The sequence below is a fragment of the Lolium rigidum genome, chromosome 3 (assembly GCF_022539505.1).
Source record: "Lolium rigidum isolate FL_2022 chromosome 3, APGP_CSIRO_Lrig_0.1, whole genome shotgun sequence".
Lineage (NCBI taxonomy): Eukaryota > Viridiplantae > Streptophyta > Magnoliopsida > Poales > Poaceae > Lolium > Lolium rigidum.
The window spans coordinates 374,850,108-374,875,135 of NC_061510.1; the positions used below are offsets into that span (position 1 = coordinate 374,850,108).

Sequence of the window (25,028 nt, forward strand, 5' to 3'; positions counted from 1 at the left end):
GTTACTAATAGTGAAATCCCGAACACTTGTTATGTGATGATCAACTTCAAAGTAAGAACCTCAAGGTTATTGGTATTTGACCAACAAAACTAGAATTTATTGATGGTAAAGTGTTTTCTGAGGATGAGGAAAGCTAAAAGATAAACTACAAAAGTTTTTGGCAGAAAGAAAGAAAAGACTAGAAAGTCTAGCTCAGGTGTATATAGATGATATACATGTTATGAATGTATTATTTGTTTGGTCACATAATGAAATTCTTAGGTATTTGTACCATATTGGTTGGTATGAGATGTCATACAACACAACGCAATAAAAGAGTATTATGCCTAAGTGACTGAGAAGGAATGTGGTGATAATGCACGTCTGGAACAAAAATGAAGTGTTATTATGTTCGTCGTTGGCATTCTACCTAGCTCTCCAGATTTATAATAAAGAACTTTATAATGCTATTTGTTCTGGTCAAATGAAAAGTTTTTAAAGACGCCTAGAAACTATGTCTACAGATTCCGACAGAGAGTACAAGTGGTGCCATCGGAGGAAGCTGACAACCTCCAAATCGATTCTAGACTGTCTTCCAATCTACATGCTTGACTGAGGATGTGGCAGCTTTTGTTCACATCATATTCCATTAGATAGAAAGAAGGATTTTTTCTCGGAGCAACCCCTAGGTTCCAGACCGAGGAGCCCCTTGATATAGCAATGGGTCCGAAACCCGATCCTTTTTCTTAAACTTCTGTCTCGCCCGGCGGCAAATCAACATGAGTTGTTCAAATTATGACAGTATTCCATGTACGATGGATAAGTTATTATAAGTCTTTATGGTGAAACAGACATGCATAACACTGATGCTAAAATGCCATAAGGCAAATGATGTGAATTCCACTTATTAGTGGAACCGCCATTTAGGTCATGTTAGAAAGGAACGCATTAAGGAACTCCATGCAAATGGATTTTGGAGTCATTCGATTTTTGAATTGTTTGGCGCTTGCAAATCTCTTCTAAAAAGAATGACTGAAATACCGTTCATAGGCCAAGAGTTGAACGGGTAACTAGCTTAGTGGAAACATACATGATGATGTATATGGTTCTTAGGCATAGTTGTGTGCGGAAGATTCCTCTACTTCATGAAAACTTCCAACAATTAATTGAGTGTATATATAAGGATATATTCAATAAGGAAGAAGTTTGAAACATTTGAATAGATTCAAATAAATTTCAGCATGAAGTGGAAATCATTGTAATAGAAAATTCAAATATCTATGATTGGATCATGGTGGAAATATTTGAATTACGAGTTTTAGCGAACATCTAAGAGAGTTATGAAATTGTTCTACAACTCACGTTTCTTGGAGTATCATAGTGATGATGGAGTATCCGAGAGACGTATCCAAACCTTGTTGGGTTAATGATAAGATATAATAAAATGATGCCATTATATTTTTGTGGATTATGTTTTAGAGACTATCGCTTTTACACTAAATAGAGCATCATCATAATCCGTTGAAATGACACCATACGAGTTATGGCATGGGTATAAACCCTAATAGTCCTTTCTTAAATTTTGGTATGCGTAGCATAAGTAAATGATTTCACAACCAAAACCAGATGAATGTCTTTGTTGTTGTCCCAGAGAACAGATTGGGAATTCTTTCCACTATGAAGTCAAAGACAAAGTGTTTGTTAATGTTACTTGTTTATTTCCAAGAAATTGTTTTCTAGCGAAGTATTTGAGTGGGAGGACAATGGAACTTGATAAGGTTCATGAACCTGAGCATGATGATCAGAGTAGCGCATCATCAGAAATGGTTCCGGAAGCGGCCACGACGATCATGGCTCCCATGTCTACAAAGTTTTATAGTCATGGAGATCAAAGTACCAATTGAACCTTATAGCTGTGGTTTACTTTGTAATCAAATAAATTATTTGTGGACAAAGGATTGATTTTGAACAATGATAAACCAACTACATACAAAGAAGTTATGATGGGCCCTGACTCCGTTAAAATGGCTATGTGCCATTAAATCCAATATAGGTGAATACTTTTTTGAAAGTAAATGGATCTATAAAGTTGATGGACTTGGATGGAATATCCTTGAAGAAGCTTGACTTGTCGAAAAGTTGTTTACGACAAAGTTCAAAGAGTTGACTGCGATAAGATTAGATCTTCCATAGCGATGCTTATAGTCTATGTGGATTATTCTAGTAATCGCTACATATTTCTTTTATGAGATATGATAGTAGGATGGCAGAAATACATTCCTTACCAGAAGTGTGTATAAATGATGTATACTTAATACAAACCAAGAGTTTTGCTAGTCCGTGAAATACTAGATAGGTATACAAACTTCACTGGATGAAGTAAGTATCACGGAGTTGGAATCTTCACCGGATGAAATAATCAAAGAGTTTTGATTGCACCAGAAATGATGAAGATGCTTGCATTTGCAAGAAAATTAAGTGGGAGCGCCGAGACATAGTTATAGTATTATATGTGGATGACATATCATTGACTATAAATGATGTAATTATATACTTGATGTGATTAAAAAGTTTCATTGAGAATTAACTTCAATGAAAGGATATGGACTGAAACATATTTGCATCAAGATCTATGAAGATAGATTGAAACGCATAATAAGTTTAAGTCAAAGTACATAGAATGAATATTGAAGTAGTTCAATATAAAAATATTAAGAATGTATTCTTTTCCATGTGAAGGTTTAACAAGACTTGAGTGTATTTGACACTCAATGAGTAAAAACACATGAGTGATTTTAGATCACGAATAATATGTACACAATCAGATGTCCTGTGCTCTAAAGAGTTAGGAGCAAATATCAGAATGATCTATGTGATGATCATTGGACAACAGTAAGAATATCCTTGAGTATTTTGGAAGAGCCGAGGATATATAGTTTTGTATGAGGTAATGACAAACAAATCGATGTAAGGCGTTGCACCGATATTAGTTTGGTCACATATAAAAATAAATTTCAATCTCAATTAGGCTAAGTGTTCATTAAAAGGTAGCACAATGAGCTAGAAGAAGTCTATGCTAGATTTAGATGAGTTCTAAAGATTGTGACGGATTACAAACGAAGGCAGAGTATGTCATTGTTTTGAAAATGACCGAGGGTGTTTGAGTCAAGGAGTTCTTTGAGAACTTGGTGTAGTTTCGATAGTGTTAGAACTTTGAAGCTATATTATGTGTGACAATATTAGTGACATATTTCAGACCGCGGAATTAAGGTTCCACCAGAAGACTGAACATAATGCCGACTCATATGGAAAATGAGTGATGCGTGGAGACGCAAATTAATTACAAAATATATACGCTTGTGAGCGTGTCAGATTCGTTGGCTGAAACCTCTCCCGTGAGCAAAACATGATAAGCACCAGAAGGTCAAGGTGTTATATCTTTACAAATGTAAATAGATTATTGACTCTAGTGCAAGTGTGAGACTGTTGGCGATATGCTCGAGATGCAATAATAAATTAGCTATTGTTATGTCTTAGTGTTCATGATAAATGTTTACACCCCATGCTATAATTGTATTAACCGGAAACATTAATACATGTGTGTTGTGTAAACAACCAGAGTCCCTAGTAAGCCTCTCGTAAAACTAGCTTGTTGATTAATAGATGATCATGGTTTCCTGATCATGAACATTGGATGTTGTTAATAACAAGGTTATGTCATTGGGTGAACGATATAATGTACATACACCCAAATAAGCGTAGCATAAGATCAAGTCATTAAGTTCATCTTGCTATAAGCTTTCGATACATAGTAACCTAGTCCTTTGACCATGAGATCATGTAAATCACTTATACCGGAAGGGTACTTTGATTACATCAAACGCCACTACGTAAATGGGTGGTTATAAAGATGGGATTAAGTATTCGAAAAGTATGAGTTGAGGCATATGGATCAAGAGTGGGATTTGTCCATCCCGATGACGGATAGATATACTCGGGCCCTCTCGGTGGAATGTCATCTAATTAGCTTGCAAGCATGTGACAAGGTCACAAGAGATGACATACCACGGTACGAGTAAAGAGTACTTGTCGGTAATGAGGTTGAACTAGGTATGGAGATACCGATGATCAAACCTCGGACAAGTAAAGTACCGCGCAGCAAAGGGAATTGGTATCGTATGTTAATGGTTCAATCGATCACTAAGTTATCGTTGAATGTGTGGGAGCCATTATGGATCTCCAGGTTCCGCTATTGGTTATTGATCAAAGAGGAGTCTCAATCATGTCCGCATAGTTCACGAACCGTAGGGTGACGCGCTTAAGGTTCGATGTTGTATAGTAGATATGGAATATGAGATGGACACCGAATGTTGTTCGGAGTCTCGGATGGGATCCAAGACATCATGAGGAGGTCCGGAATAGTCCGGAGAATAAGATTCATATATGGGAAGTCATTTTCAGGGTTACCGGATAAGTTCAGGATTTTTCGGTATTGTACCGGAGGTTTTAGAAGGTTCCGGAGGGTACCATAGTGGGGCCCACCTATCCCGGACGACCAACATGGACCGTAGGGGGTCACATAGGCCCACATGGGCCAGGCACACCAGCCCCCCAAGGCCCATGCGGCTGGATCAAGTGAATAAGATCAAATCCCTTGAAAATAGGGACTTAACTTGGGGGGAAAGTTGCCCCCCTTTTTTGGCCGACCCTAGGGCTTGGGGGAGGGGCCAAGGCAGCCCCCCACGCCTATATAAGAGGGACGGGAGGGTTGGGGCGCAGCACATCATCTCCCCAAACCCTAGCTGCCCCTCTCTCCCTCCTCCTTCCTCCTGCGCAGGCTTGGCGAAGCCCTGCAGGAATTTCTCCTCCTCCACCACCACCACGCCGTCGTGCTGCTGGGATTCCGAGGGGATCTACCACACCTCCGCTGCCCGCTGGAACGGGGAGATGAAGGACTTCATCGACACCATACGCACGACCGAGTACGGAAGTGCTGCCGGATTACAGCACGAGACGATCGACTACATCAACAACGAGATCTGATCTCGTAAAGCTTTGGATCTTCGAGGGTTAGTCTCTCATACATCTCGTTGCTTAGATTTTCATAGATTAGATCTTTCTTCTTCCTAGATTGGATCTTGGTTTTTCTTCATGTTCACGGTAGAATTTTTTTGTATTCCATGCAACGAACCCATCATCTACTTGCCCTCTATTTCCACGAAACCCTAAGTCTATAATCCGTAGGCATTGACGAGTTGATACCTTGTCAATTGGCACTCACATGGATAATACCATCTCAACACTCTCCTCGTGCCGCCCAACTACGTTCTTGGAAGTATTTGGCTTTTTTGGCAACTGATTGCACTTATCACCCGCGTTCAACAATGTTGAAATTACTCACAACCCTTCATGTATGTCAGTACCATCTTCCTTCACACTTTTTTTTGGTATGGATCTAAAAAAACTTTAGTTATGCACTATGGCTTCATTCTTTTTTGGTGTCGACTCAAAACTTGGAAAAAAAATCGAGACAATGACCAATGTGGGCAATTGTTGGGCGGCACCAAGCCACCAAGCATTGCTTTCTGTGGGGTGTGTTGTACCTTTTCGTGGCTAATAGATTTAGGGTTGTTTTCGCAAAAAAAAAATCGAGGCTTGTTGGCACCGATAGAATATCAATAACGTAAAAAATGAGCCACAAGTATAATCAATATTTTTTAAAAAGTTCAAATTAGTTAAAAGTTTCGCAAGTTTCAACACGATGGAGAACATCTCGAGAAAACTAAAAAGCTCATGGATATTTGAAAATCAGGTACTACCTCTCATCCGGACAGGCCCAATCCGTTGAGTAGTCATGCTATCCAATCTAATGTATACTTCTTTTGTTTCCTTTTATCTTGATCGTGTTGAGGCACCTATGATAACCAATATTAGTCAAACCTTGTTTGATCCAAAATTTGGTACTACTAGTTTTCTATTCTTATATGATTCAAAAAGATTGCATTCTAATAATCCTTGGAATCAACAGGCCATAGAAATACAATCTTATCTAGGAGCATTTTGTCAAATTCCACAAGTTCGTAAGGGCATCTCCAGCGGCGCGACGCAAACGGACGCTGAGCGACCGTTTGCGTCCGTGCGGACCGGAAATGCGTCTGGCACCACCTCCAGCGGGGCGACGCAAAGTGACCGGGCCGTCCGCGGAGACGCAAACCTGGCCCAAATATGCGCTAGGTTTGCGTCTCCGCGGACGCTCGGCGGTCGCGCGGAGCGTCCGCTCGCGTCCCCACGGGCCCTCATGGCAGCGACCTAGGTTCGATCAGTCTCGAATTCACAACGCGCGCCGGTGTGGCAACCGCGGCGACCAACCGCCGCAATGGAGCGCCGAACCGCCGCAGAAGAGCAACCGCCGACCTCTTCGTTTTACGCGCCGCCGTTAATCCGCGCACATTATAACCCCGCGTCTACGGTAATTCAAGTTCAACCGCCTCCTTCTTCTTCCTCTTCTTCTTCTTCTCCAACACCGGCACGCCATGAGCGACTACGCGCTGCCGTTCGACTCGGAGAGCGAGGGCAAGTCGCCCGGATTCCTGCATTGTTGGGAATCGTCGGCGACGCCAAGCGATCCGGGCTCCACGCCCAGCTACCCTGCCTCCACACCGAGTGAGGACGAGGAGGACGGAGGAGGCAATGGCAGCGAAGGCCAGGAGGAGGACGGAGGCGGCGCTGCCAGTGACGTCGACGACGAGGAGGAGGGCTAGGAGGAGGAGGAGGAGGAGGACTCCGACAGCAAGTTCGCCCGGTTGGAGGCGCAGGAGGCGGCGACAAGGAAGAAGTCCAGGGCGCTGGCGCGGGCGGCGCGTCATCGTCCGTTCACCGACGACGACGACGAAGACGCCATTTCTTCCAGTTTCAACTCCTCGACGGGCGCGTCGTCCTCCAGTTCCGACGAGGAGGTGACAAGCAAGAGGCGCAGAAGTTTCCACGACGACGACGACGCAGGGCCTTCTAACAAGAAGGCCAAAAAATAGTTTTAGTTTATATGTTTTTAAATTTCTTCTTCTTTGTATGTTAAATATGTTTGAATCTAGTCGATTGAAGTATCCGGTTAATTGTTTAGGCTATAATCTATTCAATTGGACCAACATGACATCATGAGTACAACTTTTTCGCGTTTAAAACTTGATCATTCAACAAAATTGAAAAGAATTAGCAAAAAAAAAAAAGTTGCATGTCCAAAATGCGTCGACCGCTGGAGGTAGCCCCCGACGCAAACGGATATTTCGCCCCTTGCGGTCATTTTGGCGTCCGCATGCGACAGAAACGGACGCGAGCGGACAATTTCGGCGTCCGAAATGCGTTGCGCCGCTGGAGATGCCCTAAGATTCATGTCAGTGGCGTACACCATGGAGTACGTATCTTCGGTCTCTTTACGTAACCATGTCGAGGGGCCATTGGCCGCCAGCTCAGCCACGCCACGTACGAGACAGGGCCGGCAGCCAGCCACTCGCACTCATACGGCCACGTCGCCGAGGCCAGACTCCACGTTGGCAGGTTGCACTATTACGCAAACTGCAAGGTCCTTTACTGCAAAAAACACGCAACATCTCCCCCTTCCCCGTCCGTGTCCAATCTCGCCCTGCTCGTGATTTTCTCTCCCCTTCCCGAACCCGTCGTGCGCCACCGGAGCTCTCCCCGTCGACGCCACTGAATCCCAGCCTAGACCAGGGCCGCTGGTACTTCCGTTGCGGGAGTCGGCTGAGCTCAGCTACCGACTGGTGGGCCATGGCGAGGTGGCGGCCGGCGATGCTGCTGGTAGCGGCGCTGGCGCTTGCGGCGGCGGCCGCGGGGTGGCGCGCGGAGGCGCTGTCGGTGACCGTCACCGACACCGAGTGCATCCACGAGTTCGTGCCCTACGAGGGCGACTCCGTCACGGGGAACTTCGTCGTCGTCGACCACGACATCTTCTGGAGCTCCGACCACCCCGGCATCGACCTCACGGTACGGCACCCCCGCCGATCCCCCGCCTCCCTCCTCTCGCCTGACCTTCTATCTCCCCGCTTGATCGCGGCAGGCGGGTCTGGATTTAGCGGGGTTTATGGGCTGTTTTAGTTGGGATCTGGGGGATCGAGTTGGGGATCAAGTGGATTTGGCCCCTCCTTGTGTGATCTGCGTGCGGCTTGTTGTGCTTCGTCGGGGGGAAATACATGCGGCGATTTGGTGATCTCGATCAGTAACGTTCACGATTTGGATTACTTTTAGCGACCACCTTTAGTTACTTCTTCTGTTGATTGTTCTCTGGATCAATTCTGCTGTGCTCTGGTTCAAAGCACGGATCTTTAGGGGGAGTTTTGGTGGATTGCCGTGCCCTTTCTATCAGTTGCTTGGTATGTGCGTGTATACAAAATTTGCCAGAGCGAACTACAGATCATTCAGGCTGGATGGTTTAGGTGTGGAGCCAGTGGCGGAGCTTGGAAAAAATCCTTGGGCGGGCCACACTAATAGGAATCACATTTTTTGTTCTAAACCGTTCCACTTCATTAGACGTTAGCCATTACTCAGATTGTTATGTTCCCACGGCTGTTGCAGTTTGCGAAATTGAAGAGCAAATACGGTAAAAAGTTCTGTGATATCAAATTTCTAACCAAGAATTAGGTAAAGAAATTAATGTACATGGGCAGGGAAATTAGAAAAGAGGTAGGGGCTTAATTGGGTCGCAGCATCACTTGCCGGCTGGTAGCTGTGGCCGCTCCCTGGTTGCAGGTGGCCGCGCGATGCTGCTACCTCATGTGAAGCTCCTGCTCCACCGATTTCCCCTGACCCCCTCTTGTTTTTCGGTATAAATTGCTAGACCTGACGATAGCCAGTCGCCCTCCGTCCCCATGGCATTGGATTCTCTCGACAGAAGGTGACTGGGAGAACTGAGCGACCATACAGGCAACGTAACTCGCAGGATGTTGATGGGCTGGGCTTCGATGCATAGGAGTAAAAAAAGATATAGCAGAAAAGTTGGGCGGGCCATGGCCCGGTTTAGCTCCAACGAAGCTCCGCCAGTGTGTGGAGCAAATGACTAACAGATGCTAATTTAATAGTGGTTCTATTATTTGGCTGTTCAAGTTGAGCAAATATTTTATTAATCCTTTCACACCGAGTGGCGCAGAGAAGTCATTTAAGATGCTGTACCTTTCCAATAACGATAAGTTCTTCCTTAGTACTAACTTGAGTTACAGTTAAAGGATCAGTTCTCAACTCATATTCTCTTGGCTTAGAAGTAGCATCTGAACATTTATTGTGTAAAGCGATCGTCTTAGTTACGATTAGGCTTTGTTCCATTGGATGCTTTCTTCATCTCGTGTATAAGGTGTGGTAAGGCTGGACATTTGGGGTTAATTGACAGTTCTCTTCAGTTAACCTAGCTGTTTAGAATTGGTTTCAACAAATGCCAACCAAAGTAAGTAGAGATTCCAGGCGCAAGTGGTCATCAACACACTGAAATGTTCTGCTAAGGTGATGCAGTTTACCTAAACAATCGATCTCGGAAGAAACGGCAGCAGTGGCAAAGGGTCCTAAGGGTTGCTTCCTTTTCATTTTTGTGTAAGATCAAAAGAAAGAGGTGTCATATTGTTCTTGAGGTTTAAACTTGGCAAATTAGAAGCCTGTTGTGCAGTGCTATTAGCGGAAAGTAATTCCTTGGAGTTATCAGTGGAAAGAAACCAGTATATTTCTTGTTTTGAACTTAACGTGTATATTTTCCATCCTACTTGGTAGGGGATAATGCTAAACCAATTGATCTTGTACTACCGCTAGTCACGGTGTCCACTCTTTTAGATGATTTACGAGGCAAATGAAACACCTAATTATTTTTGCTCGACTTCAATACTAGCATTAGCATATTGAAACAGTTGACTTCATGACAATTCCTTTGGATGGTTTAGCCCATGTGCTGAGAAATGGTGGTTTGTTTTACGCAAGTATATACTCGCTCCGTTCCTATATGAATAAGGCGCATGTGCTTTCAAAGATTTAACTTTGACCAAGAATGTTCAAGCATATGATGATTATTTGATAGAAAATTGTATCACTAGAATTTTTTTTATACGAATCTAGCAGTACCGATTTTGTGTAAGATAATTGAGATATAGTTGCTCAAATTTTTGGTCAAACAAAATTTTTGGGAACCGCATGCGCCTTATACATTGGAAAAGAAGTGCTCCCTCCGATCCATAATAAGTGTCGGGGGTTTAGTACAATTTTGTGGATCGTAGTGAGTAGTACTTTGTTTGTTTTCCTGATGCCCAACCATTGCTGTTAGCTTACTTGGAAATATTTGAGTCCATCTTACTTTGTGTATTACTAGTCCGATTTTCTTACTTTGGCTGGTCATTTTGGTTTTCCCATATGAAGCCTTATTTATTTCTTAATTATTCCATTTAAAGACTTCTAGTCCTAGGGTTTAGGGTTTAGTTTGTTGATATCCATATTAGTAAAGCTAATTTGGCAATGGTTGCACCTGGTATGCCCACTTGTGAAATATTGCAGTGTAAGTCTGTATTTTACGGTTAGTACTGAAATATGTTATGTTCACTTAACCAGTGATCCATCAACTGTCTTTCTGATGTTCTATACTTCCTTCTTCATCGATGTAGGTAACTTCACCAGGTGGTAACACTGTACATTCAATGAAGGGAAAGTCTGGTGACAAATTTGAGTTTAAAGCTCCAAGGGGTGGAATGTACAAGTTTTGCTTCCACAATCCTTACGGGGCACCTGAAACGGTTTCTTTCTACATTCATGTTGGGCACATACCCAATGAGCACAATCTGGCGAAAGATGGTCAGTGTACTGATCGTGTCCCTTAAAATTTTCAGCAGCTGCCTATTCCTTAATTTTTTTTGTTTGTATGTCTTGAGGAACAATCAATTCAATTGTATTATGTGATCTTAGGCTCACCAGTTTATCAAGATATCTGTTCCCAACTTCCATTCCTTCACTTTTTAACACTTATTTGTTCCTCTTCCAGAGCACTTGGACCCTATCAATGTGAAAATTGCAGAGCTTAAGGAAGCATTAGAATCTGTCACTGCTGAGCAGAAGTACCTAAAAGCACGCGAGGCTCGTCACCGGCACAGTAAGCTTCATGAATTTTTTTCTGTAAATGTTCTCTAGTAATTTCATACTTCTCGTATGGCCCTGTTAACTACAAGTAGAGAATATTATTTCCGGTGCACTTACTCTGATCCACCCATTCCCCATGTGTTATGGACTGGTAGATACTACATGGAACCGCAAGAGGCATGTTGGTACCTTGATAGCAGCCATGCCTCAAGGGCAGGGATGAACTCACAAAGGAGACTGGGGTTAGATTGGTGTATTCTCGCTTAATGGAAAAAGTCACAAGGGAACCTCTTTTTATAGAGCTAGGAGACCTCTAAAGACAGCGATAGATCCCTAAAGCTAGCAACTAATCAGAATGTGCCTACCAGGCCCTTTGGCTTGGTGCTACCATGGACATCGTGTTTTGAAACAACTGAGCATACCTTCATTCCATTTTCAGTACTAAGCTATGGAGTTCTGTTTTGCTGTAGTCAGTCATCCATTACAGAGCTTTTGCTCCATGTAATGGATTCTGCTTTACTTTCATCCTCCATTTTTCCAAATCACTTGACTGATGTTGTGAGGGAACGGTCCGTGAAAATGAAAGGAAAAAACACCAGAACTCGTGGAAATGCACTAAATACTGTTTGAAACACTTACATATCCACAGTTTCTTCATTTGCAGTTTAAGCTTCCTTTTCTCCAGTTATGCTCCCTCGTAGGATTAGAATCTTGTCCTTTTTCCCCGCTTCGTAGCAGTGTGTTGTTCAGTTGGGATAGGGCCACATGATCTTGCATAGGGGAAAATATTCGACCTTATTTTGTTTCACCTGCCTATCTCAATTCTTTATTTTAGTTTGAAAGAACACCCAAGTGTCGAATGAGATATCAGGTACTTCCTCTGTTTCTAAATATAAGATGTTTTTGCAGTTCACTTTGAGCTGCCAAAACATCTTATATTTAGGAACAGAGGTAGTACTTTACTATTTAAACCAGCCAAGCTGCTAAGTACACTCTTATCCTTTTGTTGATTTTCACAATTTTCTTATCTTTGTCTAATTTTGTAATATGTTCTTCATGAAAAACTGAATCCAGCAAATGAGAGCACCAGAAGACGTGTCATGTTCTACACGATCGCGGAGTACCTAGCTTTCATGGCTGCTAGCGCGTTGCAAGTGGTCTACATCCGGCGCCTGTTCAGTAAAAACGTGGGGTACAACAGGGTCTAGGAGAGCAGACTTCTTGAAGGCAGCAGCAGATGTTCGCAACAGGGAAATATTTTCTGTCAATTGTAGCTTTTCACCCTCTTTTTTGGTGTTAGTCTAAAGATGCTGTTTTAATTTATCACCATGTACCTTACCTTTAGCAACTATTGTGAAATGTGAAGCGCAATTGTTGTGTAAACATAGATACATAATTAATCTTCAGAGTGTTGATGTCAAGGAGGAAAAAAAGGGCGGCAAGAGATGTGTTCTCATTCTTTCTCGGCTTTTGATCCAGTAATAGGATGTCAATGTAGAACTAAGGTCTAGGTAAATCTAGCTGAGCTCTGAAAAAGAAGAAGGGAAGGAAATTGCTATATTTCTTGAAGAATTTCACTCTTGAGTCTGGATCTGGGTCAGACACTCACACATGTGTTCAGTAAAGCTGATTTCTTGGGCATCAGAAGCCCACACACTATATAGGGTGAGACGTGGGAGATGGCAGCACGGTTTCCCGTCGTTGATTTTCGAAGGCATGTATAGTTGCCCAGGACCAGGAGCAGAGTAGCAAAGACAAGTCTCTGGCACGTATGACCTGCAATGCAACTCCAGCTCATACATTTTCTTCTTCTGATGCCCATGGTGTGGAGCTGCGTCTCCACCTTCCTGGCATATACCTCGTTTGCTGCCTATCTGTATTCGGAGCCTAGCAGACTCGGGCCCTTTTCCTTTGTTCTCACTTTGAGACCAAGTTGTTGACAGACTTTGAAAGCTTTCAATGTGTAAGCTGGGTTATGTGGTATTTTCTCAAGAAAAGTACTCCTCATATCTCTGTAGGAAATTCGGTTTAGTGTCGGCGCATATTGTTATACTCCTAATGTAACATCTATCTGGCAACTGAAATCACAATATCGCTTACAAATAGGTGGTGGCACAAAGCAGAATCTCTATGTTCTGTACATGGCAAATTGCAGTTGCAGCACCAAAAATGGGAGGGAGATTGATATGCAGTGTTTTAGGGTTTTGCTTCCATCGCAAACGATGCACCATAAACACCATGTACTACTATCACTAGATTATATCGCCAAAATGACAAAAAAAATCATATAACTTCTGCAAAGCAGCAAAAAAAAAGTGGACAACGACAAAGATGTAGCAAGTCATACATCTCTAACAGGCATAATTGATGTTCACTTTCGTTGTATTGTAGTTGAAGGTGGAGATTTACAAAGGCAGTAGCTTCTATATACATGTATTGACAAATGGTACACAATCTAAGCACATGCAGAGATTTGATTTTGGTGTACATTCACATGCCTGGGCATCAAGAAAGCATTTCATTCCTGGCTGTGGGTCACGATGAGTCCTGTGAACCCGACGATCTTTGTACGGTATATGGGCATCACTTCATTACACTTTTGGCCACTGTGGACTAACTACCTGCAAAGTAAGATACCTGGTCAAAACAGTGAGGATTTGATTTCTTTCTACAGGTTTGCAAAGCCCGAGAGTGCAGCTACAAACCTCTAATGTACTGAAAACTAATTGCATCCGACTTGCCACCACTGATGGCTCCTCGGAACTTCCCATGACAGCCATTTGTTCCAGCTGCAATGTTTTCACTGGCAGCCTGTGAGCAGTTTTCACCCACATTCAACGTGATCAGGATCATAAGATACAAAGGGAGAAAAGAGATAGAACAAAATGCTAACAGAGAAAACCTTTCGTACCATGCCATGCCTTTTGTATAGTACGCGTTTGCTATCAGGGCACAGAATCCTTTCCACTGGTCCAACAGATCATCCGACACTGGTGGGGAAGTAGACCACCTGATGATTGTTGGCTGTGGTGTGCACAGTATTGTAATGAACACTATACTCAGCCACAGGATGCATTCCTTCACCTACAGTACATGAAATCATCATTGAGACAAATGGAATGGAAACACTGAATATCATATCAAGGGGGGTGTTTACATGCAAACAAGTCCTCAACTGGGCTGAGTTTCATATCTTGCTAATATGATTTAGTGGATTCCATCTATGGATAATTATTAACAAACTAATAAGAAAGTAAAGACGTGGGGGGATGGGAAAGACCTAAGCAAAACTCGTCTACTTGAGTGTAAATACTACAGAGCAGCCAATAGTTTCAATGAAAAACATTTGAAGATAAAAGATAGTTTTAAACTGAAGCATACTAATTCAGATTTGAGAATGTGCTAACCTCGAAAGAACGGACTTTGAAGCTCAAGCTTGTTCCTCCTCCATAAGACCGCAGGCCTTCAATCTCGACACCAGAAGCTTTGATATCCATAAGTTCCATTCTAATCCCCTCTTCTGTACAGCCTAGGGCATATGCTTGCACTCCAGCATTAACAAATCCCTAGTAACATTAAAAGGCGATGTAATGATTGTAGAAAGAAGTTATGTCAAGAAGACCAGTGAAAAATCTCAACAAAAATCAATACTTTTATGTTATCTCCACCTCCTCGATCAATGACATTCTTATACTGCTTGAATAAGCTAGTTGCTATATTACGCGATGAACGGAACTCTTCATCTGATGAAGCATTAACATGAAATCGGTGCTGCACACAGCACAATGGTTAATAAACAGACAAAGAACCAAACAAGATAGTGTCTTTATCGCAGAGTATACCATACCAGCCAATGCCTTGTAGTTCTCTCGTTTAAGCTTCTGTGAAGATAATGGCCGACTCTCGCAAAGTTAACTCTGAAGCTAGGAACAAAGTGTGGCTTCTGTACATGATGACCTTCAAGGGAACTACAAACCGCATGGCAACCTAAGAAGTTAAATTGACCAGCAGCGTTTTTTGGGCACGATTTCAGTTCTGGGTAAGCACCGGGCCTGACAAACATAACAGGTCCATGTAGCGCCGGCATGGCTGGATGCTCATCAATCTGCTGCGAGCTTCTCAAGCATTTCTCCAACAGCGGGAGAGTATTTCAGAAGCCGCGGGCAACTCAATCTACAACAGAGAATGCTTTGATCAGACACACAGAAGGACAAAGGGATCCAGCGATATCATAGGAACCACAACTGAAGATTGCTATTACTGACAGAAAACTTATCTCCTGTTCTTCTAATACATTTCTAACATAAAGCTGAATATTTACAAAAAAATCGTGGAATTTTCATGTTAATCTGGTGACTGGTGTAGCACACAGTGGTTGCTTATATAGCCAAAATGGACGGTGCACATCGAGTTCGTAAATCAGTAGCTCATCATCCATGAATGAACTGGGCCATTTTCCAACTTCCAAGAACCCAGCCTAGTAGAAAGTTCCGGGAAGGGTGAAACTTCACACAGAACTGAAGATTCTACCCCAAAAAAGTTATTCTCTGCCCCAAAAATCCTAACCCGAAACAACCAACAAAATCAGATTCTCCCAAAGCAACCTAATCCAAGCATACAAGATTGGATAGACTATCACCACTGGATTCAACCGGAATTAACACAAGTACAGAAGAACCAACGGGGTTAATTAGGCGAGCAATTTTACTACCGGAGGAGGCAAGGAGCGGCCGGAAGCTGGCGGGGAATCCGCAGGAGCAAGGAGAAGGGGATGATGTGTGGCAGAGAGGTGAAAATGCATATACCGTGGAGGGGTTAGTGGTTAAAAGGAAACAGCGGTGGAAATGTGAAGAGAAGGGTGGAGAAATTCAGGGGCCACAATAAAAATCGACTGGCCAGGCGAGCGGCGACGTGGACCCCGCGGAGAGCAGCCGTCGTCGGGCGATCGCTCTCGGTGAATCTGCTGTTGATGGGGCCCGTTGGTACCCTGGAAATGTTCGTGTGCTCTCTTCCTCTAGAAAAAAATGTACCCGTGCTTCTTCAACAGAAAAGGAGAAAATACCATGAACCACAACCATTTTGTTTTCGAATTAAGGAACCAAGGTATCCAACTTTCCATTTCACAGTAGAAGATGATAAGAGTGATATAATCCTCTCTCCAGTTCCATCAAGTCATGCTATGTGATACAAGTCTACTGAATTTCTATTAAATTTTGCAGTAGCTTATCCATTAATTTTACTAGAGACGGGAGGTACGCAAATTTAAGTGTCTGGAGTAAAGATTTGATTTATCAATACAGGTTCGTGCAGATTGTAGAAGAAATAAAAAAAACTTCAAGTGATACCAACATGTACGATATGTGGGATGGAGAATGAAGATGGATACCATACGGTAATGACTACTATGGCAAAAGTTATTAGACAGGAAGCTAGAAAAAATTGGGAGCTTCCTCTGGAGAGTGATCTGGTTTACACCGGAAAGGATTGGGTGACAGTTTTATTGGACAAGTTAGATGAGGAGACAAAAACCAAAATAATCTTCATTTGGTGGAGAGCTTGGCACCATCGAAACAATATAAGCGGAGCATGGGATGCTGTTGCAAGAGCACACGATGGCTCCGTTGTGTTCTCTGCGTGGGGCACTAGCACTCAATGTCAACCAGCGGAAATGGCTGAAGCCATCCCTTGTCTCAAAGGTCTTAAACTAGCTATTAACCTCACACATGGTGATTTGCTTTTTGAAACAAACTGTAATTCTTTGCTGAAGGTTTTTGACCCTGGATCAGCAGACGGATCACCAGGAAGTATCATAGCAAAGGAGTTCCATTTGCTGAAACCCAAGGATGGATCAATCAAATTAGTGCATGTTAGTAGGAAGGTTAATGGGGTTGCCCATAACCTTGCCCAGATGGGGCATATTGAGTTGTGTGGAGTTGTGTTGCTCGATCATGATCATGTTCCGGCTTGTGTCTGAACTGGTTGTGGAAGATTGTAAGAACAATTTCTCTGGCTAAGTAATATGCAACTCCTTTTAAAAATAAAAATAAAATCATTGCACTGCCAACAAAATATATGTGGAGCACGACAGAGACAATCAGCTAGACCCCTGGGAATCCAGGATTATGTACTAAACAAAGATGCAATTTTTTTTGATGGAACAAAAGCAAGGGCCAAAATAAGTATAAAATTAAATGTGGAAAAAAATTAACTGGAACGAGCACTGCGGACAGATGGCAAACAATAACAAAGTGCCGGTGCATCATACAGTATTACGAGTTCAAACTGGTGTTCATACAGGCTTAGCACAAGGATCCAATTCCAACCAAGGTAGAGCAGAGCATGCCTGCTGTAACTAAACCATACAGATACGATAAAATCAGCTAGTAGCACCAATATAGAGATCACTAAATAACATGGAATGCTATTTCCCAGGAAATGGAAGAATGCTGAAGCGCAGACGAATCTCCTTGAACTCCCGATGCAGCAGCCCCTGATTGACCCACATCACACCGCCCAAGTACGGCATAGTTCCCAAATCATTGGGGACCGAAGAGCCCAACATATGCTTCCTGTGTGACTGCTGGTTCCTGGTTGTGCCATCAAAGGCAGGATCAGGACCTGATGCCGAGAGGACGGACACGTACACAGGCCTGGCATCGCTTTCCCCCCTGATGCACACGAGGCCAACGCTGTAGTGAGCCGGCGAGCTCTTGTCCACAGCCAGGAGAAACACGGCACTATCCTCCTCTGCGACCAACAGGCAGCGGTGTTGCTTGCCTGCTGGCCTGACGAAAGGGTAACTCTTGTCGTAGTTTATCTTTTGCACGGGTCAGGAATGCGGGCCAGACTTCTCCGCGAAGTGGTGCAGGAGCATCATCGGGGAGCCCTTGATGTGACACTCCGAGCAGTAGCAGGGCTCCACCAGCTTGTTTTGCTCCATAGTAGATCTGCAACGCATTTCCACGCACCTCACCACCTGAGTAACTGTGGAGAAAATGCAATCATGGAAATAGGAAGACATCCTTTCAGAAATAACCAAACTGGTCCAGAATCCGGAACACATTACAGGATAAAAGTAGAGATTACTTATATCAATTCTCGGTGAAATTACTCAGCCCACCTTTTTGAAAATCAAATAGAAACCACACCGAGTTGCAGATCCAACCAAAAAAAATAGCAGACAGATTCCTTAATCGAGTATTATCCATAATATCATAGAAGACTAACTGTAAACAAAAGTAAAGAATAGAAATGATGGACAACTAAACCAGGTCCAGTTACAACAAACTAGGTAAATTATACTGTCAATTTAAAGATCCATCCACAAAGGAATTAAAACATTGTCCAAATGATTACCAAAAGTTAGAGCATGCGCATACACCGACTTTGGCAAAAGTTTACAAGGATATTCGAGAACACATCATCTTTATCTATACCAGAAAAACAGAAACTTCTAAGATTTAGAGTAACAACCAGAATGGTCTTTTCATTTCTTCATTTTAAGGATGAATGTGATAACAAGAAACTATAATAGTGCTGACTGTCAACTTACGTTCAGAAGGCCTCTTAGTCTGCTGGATATGCTGAAGTTGCATGCCATAGGCTTTCAAGATCAGAGAAATTGCTTCAACCCTCTTATCGAACTCTTCATAAACAACTTCAGCTACCTTAAGTTTCTTAGATGGAAATGACTGCCCATGTTGATTGTAGCTCCCTTCTGATTACACCCAGTTGACAGGCATCTGGATCAACCATGACAGTTACCGAAATTAAAAACATTGTGAACTATAACTTCAAGTCTTCAACAGGGCAACAATAACTAGAATGATAGAACATATAGTCATATACCTGACCAATTTGAAGTGTGAGCTTCTCTAGAACAGGTGCTTGTTGGAGAAAGAATACTAGTGGATGAAGATCAGACTCCACACACCATTCATTAAGTAACAAAGTCTTTAAATTGCTAAATGTCGAGCAACACATCAAATCCCTTTCGAAAAGAAACTAGGAAAATGGAAATGAAGTAGGAATAGCTCAAGGTTAATGTATGAGTAAGCGTGAGCATACAAAAATATTGCAAATCAAGAAATAATTAGGGCACCAATAAATCATTAACCAGAACAATAATTCAGTAATTTATCTACATGTCCATTCATGCACCCCTGTCACAAAATAAGCGTTGTTTCAAAACTTTCCCGTCTCTAAGGCAATAACTTAGGTATATGATACTATGATCCCATCACGTTATGGTACTATCAGTAGATTTTTTTCAACATAACTAATTCGGACAATAATAATAATCTAACTGTTTCCAAATATTCCTCACGTATGATTTCCCCAAATACTTTGCACTTTCTAGCTGCCAAGGTCAAATTTCTCAACCTACCTCTATATATCTCTATTAACTCGACCCATTCTTTTCCACTATGTCCATAATATCTTGTGTGTGTAGTGTTAACGGATGTAAGTAACTTTAGTCCAGTTTTATGTGAAGTGTAATTATCTTGGAATCAAAATTTGCACTTTATCAGCATTTCTATTGTAAAGTATATATTTAATTATTCGGAAATAAATATTGTGGTTAGTTAAGCAACATATGGAATAAATAAGGGTTACTACTTATTAGTAAGTAGTAATTGCATATAGCATACAATGCAGAAAGAATGCTCTAAAATAATTGGTAAATCTAAAAACACATCGGTGGTCACATATATAAACACATACAATAGGTGCTAGTTTAACATGCCAAGTGATGGTATAGTTGTATGGACAGAGCAATGAAACTTGTGGAGCACAAAGAATAGTAGTAGGAGTTAAGAAGGAAGTCATCAGAAACATATCACCCCAGGTTGTGCTACCAACTCCAATCTTGTAGCCTCTGATAAGCCCTCAAGAAGCACACAATCTTTGTTGCCACTAACATTAGCACCACACTTACTACAACCAACATAAGATCCCGTATTCTTGTTGATGACACCTATCTTCACAGTCGCGGAGTCTCACAAATGCATTTACTAACAACGGCATGCTATCAAGGAATGGAGTGTTACCATAATTTTCAGATAGTTCCAGGCTAATGAGTCTTGGAGCAGAAATACGAGTCCGGGCGTCAGATAGGAACGTGCAGTACACAATGGTCAGATGTTCAAGGGATTGGGATGATATGCTCTTGGTCCACCCAACGGAGCAAAACCTCACTAGGAGATTCTTCAGCGCGGGGCACCTCGAGAAGTCTCGTAAATCTAGAGATTTAAGCTCCAACGTTGATAAGTCCCGGGGGATCAAAGGCATAATGCATATTTCAGGACTCAAATTTTTCCTGTAATGTACTATCAGGATCTGAGGTTTGCACGTCAAAACCTTTTGGATCCAAGAGCTCATGTCCTTTTTGGAAATGTAGATGCTGTCGCGGATAATGAACTCACATAATTCCAGTCCTTCGCTGCTGTCACGGAGACGCGTCAGATTGTCCACGAATCTTGCCAGATTCTGTGCTCTCGAACCATCGCTAACATGTCCAACGTGGATGCGCAGAGCAGGCATGGACTTCCAGCGGTGGCGCCAGCTCCGGGCGAGGACGGAGGTCTGCACGGCCTCCCATGCCGGCATGAAGAAGAGCACGCGCCGCAGGGCATCGTCCGGGAGGTCGGCGAGCCAATCATGGCCGCCTCCCGCGTTGGCTTGTGGTTGCTGCATTTCAACAAATAGTTTGCGAGCGCGGGCAGGTCCTGCAAATTTTGCGAGTACGTAAAGATAATGATGAATCGCAACAACAAGAAAAAGAGAAAAATGCATCCTTCCGGCTGCATCATCTTAGCATACGATACGGTCGTAGGTAAAAGGAGAAAATCTTGAAGGGTTCACCTCTGGAGCTTGGAGCTGGATGAGAGAATGGAGCAACAGAGCAGACTGGGCCTAGCTCCCGGGCACGAAATGTGTCGCCGGGTGGTGAGTGGTGGTGATCTAGTATATTTTTTCCTGAGGAAACAACGAAGGAAAACTTGAGCTCGGCCCGCGGAGAGAGCGAGGCGAACAGATGTGCTCGGCCCATCGGTCGGTGTCGGTGCATCTCTTCTGGGTTCGATTGGAGTCGGCTTCTCTTGGTACGTCCGTGAAGACCATCTTTATTTGCTCCTCTCTACCCTCAGTTTTTTTTTTTGCTATCTCAGTCCGTTAGTGCGTTGACGCTCGCGTGAGAGGAGCCTCGACCTTTTTCAGGAGGACAAAGACCGCGAAGAAGACGAACGATGAGGGCCGGCCTTGCTGGAGACGGGGACAACGCAGATGGTTGCGGCGTCACCGAGGCAAGGAAAGGTGCTTAGGGTTTTGGGTGCTAGCTGTTGGGTTCGGGTGCGGGGCTTGCCGTCGTTTGTTTTAGGGTTCCGGGCGCAGGGGATTCACCGGAGTTTGGGGAGGTGGGCGCATTTAGAGGGATGTTTGGGCGTTGGCGGACCGGCGATGGGCTGTAGATGGAGGAGGGTGGTGTGGCGAGGCACCGCGCGAACGGTGCTAGCTGCGGTGGCGGTTGTATGCGATTCGACCGGTGTTGGGGGCGGAGATCAACAAGGTGGAGTGGAGGCGGAGGTTGCGGTGAGTAAGAAGAAGACTAAGCGGGTGAGGAAGAAGACACAGACGTGGGTAGGCCGGCCCAGCATACACGTCCGGGGTTTGCGGCGGGTCATATACAATTACTAGGTCGGCATATAGGACCCTTCGTGGAGAGGTGCATCTCATTTTTTTTTCTTTGTTTCTCCATGAGATTTCTTTTTTTTGCCGTGGTTTCTCCATGAGATATTCTTTAAATGGAGAAAGTAATCCATGTGTTGGAAAGTGAAAATGGCTAGAATTGTCCCATTTCTGAAACTTCAATATAAAATGAACCAAATTTGTAAAAAATATCACAATCCAACTTCTTGCACATTACATGGTGCCATGGGTTTTTTTTTTTGAGGGGTACATGGTGCCATGGGTAGGGCGTCATGTTTGCATGATGTCGTGACTTGTTGGAACTTTCGGTGCCATGCAAGACCATGGCCTCCTACCCATGGGGCCATGCAAAGAAGTTAAATAATATTAGCAAATCTGGTTTATTTTGTGCGGAAGTTTTAGGGTAGAGTCAATTCTATCCATTTTCCCTTTGTGGACATCATATAACTATTCTCTGTAAGACGATGTTTTTTTAATATCAAACAGCCACACGTTACGGTTCATCGACAGAAGACAATCGAACAGAGTTAGACAATAAATAAAAAATTAGGTGCAAGAAACTGAAACAAACTATGACTAAGCACCACCGAAACTGGATTAGGCGACGGTGGCATCGATCGAGCTAGTTTATCCACCGCCTTTTTGACCGATGCCTTCACGCATGTGCAATAATGCTCGCTCCACCACATGCAGCAAAGACATCCGCGCGCGCTGCCGGCGAATTACACAAAAATAACCCAAAAGTGGAAGAAAAGCACAGACTAACCCTCCGGCGAAACTATTTCACCAATCTAACCCTTTTGTGTGGCGCCCCTCCCACGGGCGCCACACATGCCCATGTGGCTCCCCTCCTGCCGGCGCCACACACCCAGCCGACGTGGCCCTCTCGCCGCCGAGCCGGTGCGCCCGTCCGACGTGGCAGCATGTGTGGCGCCCCTCCCAACGGCGCCACACATGCCAACTTATATCATGTTTTCGGTCGAAAACATCCAGGGGCTCCGGAACGTCTGGGACTTAGCCATTTTGCGAGGCTCGATGTGTGGCGCCGACGCGACGGGCGCCACACTAGCATGTGTGGCGCCGATGCCACGGGCGCCACACATCCACTTAAGTGTGGCGCCCGCGCCCGCGCCCAGCCCGACCCTCTCTTTCTTCTTCCTCTTCTCTCTGCTTCTCCCCCAACCGCCGCCGCCGCCCGCCTCCCTTCGGCCCCCCACCAAATCGACCAAGGAATCGTCAGATCCGGCCGGCCAAGTCCTTCCTCCTCCATTCCTCAAGGTATTCCCCTTCGATTCCCTCACATTCATCCACTAATTTCATAGATCTTGCTAGATTTGCACATGAACCCTAGACATGGAAACTAGATTTGAAATGGCTATGTATGTGTTGAATGTGTATGTGTAGGAACCCTAGATATGTAGGAACCCTAGATATGTAGGAACCCTAGATATGTAGGAACCCTAGATGTGTTGAATGAAATTTTACATGTATGTGTTGAAATTTTAGCAAATGCATTCTATTGTCTTACATATGTCTATTATGGGCCTAGGAATGGTATGTCTTACGAAATTCATATGTGTGATGTATTTGGATATGAACTCTCATGTATGTGTGATGTATATGTGATTCGAAAGTTAGATATATTCTCATGTATTTTTGATGGAATAACTCATATTTGTTAGGAATGTATGTGTGATGGCTTATTTGGATATATTCTCATGTATGTGTTGCTCATATTTGGTATGAATGGCTCATAATATGTTGTATGTGTTGCTCATACATGTAGGATGGTGTGGCTTCCGGATGAAGAGTACGACAGGGGACCACCGGGCTGTTCATATGACGGAGAGGGGAACGGATCTTCACCCTTTGAAGATTCGTTACCATGGCACACCGGATATACCTTATGACGAGAGGTACACGGAGTTCATCCGGCCTACCGGTCTTATGCCGTTCATATCCCTTGTAAGCCGTGGGGGCCACACATGAACCCCTCGGCACTCACCGCCCTTGTCGACCGGTGGAGGCCGGAGACTCACACCTTCCACTTGAGGGCCGGCGAGATGGCCCCTACTCTCCAGGATGTTTCCATGATCCTTGGACTACCTATTCGGGCGAGCCACTTTGTATGAACACAGCTTCGATGGGTGGCGCGGACAGATGGAGGACCTTATTGGCGGTGGCTCCTCCGCCGCCGTGAAAATCCAAAGGAGAGAGTTCCCGCCGGCGCGTCTTTCACTTGGATCAGAACTAACTTTGCAGAATGCCCCATAGAGGCCGACGAGGACACTCGGAGGACGTACGCCCGCGTGTACTTATGGTACATGATTTCCAGGACTCTCTTTCCTGACAGTGGGGTAAGCTGGCCCATTGGTGTTGGCTGAAGGCGCTTACGGTGTTGGACGCCCGGTGGAGTTGGGGAACAGCGGCACTTGCCTACCTCTACCGGCAGGTGATGATTTGTTCTATGTACTATTTTCCTATAGTAGTGCGCTACACAAAGTAGTAACCAAATATCTTATGTACGCTAGCTTGGACGAAGCTTGTCGCAGGATCGGGAGCAAGACTTGTCGCAGGACCGGGAGCAAGACCGGGAGCGGCGGTATTGGTGGATGCATGCTCCTACTTTCCGTATGGAGCTGGGACCGCCTATCGGTTGGGCGTCCTGGGGTACTCAACGAGACGCCATGGCCTCATTTCCCTCACTTTCCCGATCGGGAGCCCACTTGGGCATACCTTTGGGACAATGTCTCGGAGATGACGAGCGATCCAATGGTCATGTACAGCAGCATTACATCGCGGAGTTGGACACACTTACCGCCGAGCAGGTAACCGATCATCGCGGAGTTGCAATCCTAGTTTTGATTGATTCTACCGGCATCTACTAAATAATTGTATGCTCGCAGGTGGAATGGGAGCCATATGGTAGCTACTACCGTATTGGCGCGGCGATGACTGACCTAAACCCGAAGTGCACGGAGGAGGCGCGGTTCTGGCGTATGCGCTGCCCACTCATATGCATGTGGCTTGTTGAACACCACCAGCCGCAAAGAGTGATGAGACAGTTTGGGCATGTATCGGAGTGCCCACCAACGTGGCAAGACACGGACAAGGCGCTTCACGGTAAACTTCCGGAATCATGCGATGGAAGATTCTTGATAGAAGAGGTACAAACTAACTTGTTGATTCTTGCAGGCTTGATAGGCAGCGGCAGAGGAAGATCACAA

General features: G+C 44.1%; 2 protein-coding genes across 4 annotated transcripts; one reads left to right on the top strand and one right to left on the bottom strand.

The window, feature by feature from the left end:
* The first annotated feature begins 7,599 nt into the window (after nucleotides 1-7,599).
* Nucleotides 7,600-12,548, top strand: LOC124704328 (transmembrane emp24 domain-containing protein p24beta3-like). Its single transcript, XM_047236580.1, has 4 exons — nucleotides 7,600-7,980; nucleotides 10,626-10,812; nucleotides 11,000-11,107; nucleotides 12,169-12,548. The coding sequence occupies exons 1-4, from the start codon at nucleotides 7,765-7,767 to the stop codon at nucleotides 12,300-12,302; spliced, it is 645 nt and encodes a 214-aa protein (XP_047092536.1). The 5' UTR covers nucleotides 7,600-7,764; the 3' UTR covers nucleotides 12,303-12,548.
* Nucleotides 12,549-13,365: 817 nt separating this feature from the next.
* On the bottom strand, nucleotides 13,366-15,927 carry LOC124704329. 3 transcript variants are annotated; one of them, XM_047236583.1, is made up of 7 exons: nucleotides 15,806-15,927; nucleotides 14,942-15,267; nucleotides 14,746-14,865; nucleotides 14,502-14,660; nucleotides 14,006-14,178; nucleotides 13,800-13,883; nucleotides 13,366-13,715 (listed from the first exon to the last, which is right to left on the bottom strand). In XM_047236583.1, the coding sequence occupies exons 2-6, from the start codon at nucleotides 15,179-15,181 to the stop codon at nucleotides 13,817-13,819; spliced, it is 759 nt and encodes a 252-aa protein (XP_047092539.1). In that variant the 5' UTR covers nucleotides 15,182-15,267; nucleotides 15,806-15,927; the 3' UTR covers nucleotides 13,366-13,715; nucleotides 13,800-13,816. The 3 variants fall into 3 exon arrangements, with proteins under 3 accessions (XP_047092539.1, XP_047092537.1, XP_047092538.1); XM_047236581.1 differs by having other exon boundaries at nucleotides 13,800-13,905; XM_047236582.1 differs by having other exon boundaries at nucleotides 13,800-13,905; nucleotides 15,803-15,927.
* Nucleotides 15,928-25,028: the final 9,101 nt, after the last annotated feature.

Excerpts from the sequence above, each read along its gene's own strand:
- LOC124704328 (XM_047236580.1), top strand. The coding sequence starts at position 7,765 with ATGGCGAGGTGGCGGCCGGCGATGCTGCTGGTAGCGGCGCTGGCGCTT. Across the intron at positions 7,981-10,625 it reads ACCCCGGCATCGACCTCACG|GTAACTTCACCAGGTGGTAA; the intron begins GTACGGCACCCC and ends TCATCGATGTAG. Across the intron at positions 11,108-12,168 it reads CGAGGCTCGTCACCGGCACA|CAAATGAGAGCACCAGAAGA; the intron begins GTAAGCTTCATG and ends AACTGAATCCAG.
- LOC124704329 (XM_047236581.1), bottom strand. The coding sequence starts at position 15,181 with ATGCCGGCGCTACATGGACCTGTTATGTTTGTCAGGCCCGGTGCTTAC. Across the intron at positions 14,179-14,501 it reads TCAAAGTCCGTTCTTTCGAG|GTGAAGGAATGCATCCTGTG; the intron begins GTTAGCACATTC and ends CATGTACTGTAG. Across the intron at positions 13,716-13,799 it reads TAGTTTTCAGTACATTAGAG|GTAGTTAGTCCACAGTGGCC; the intron begins GTTTGTAGCTGC and ends CTTACTTTGCAG.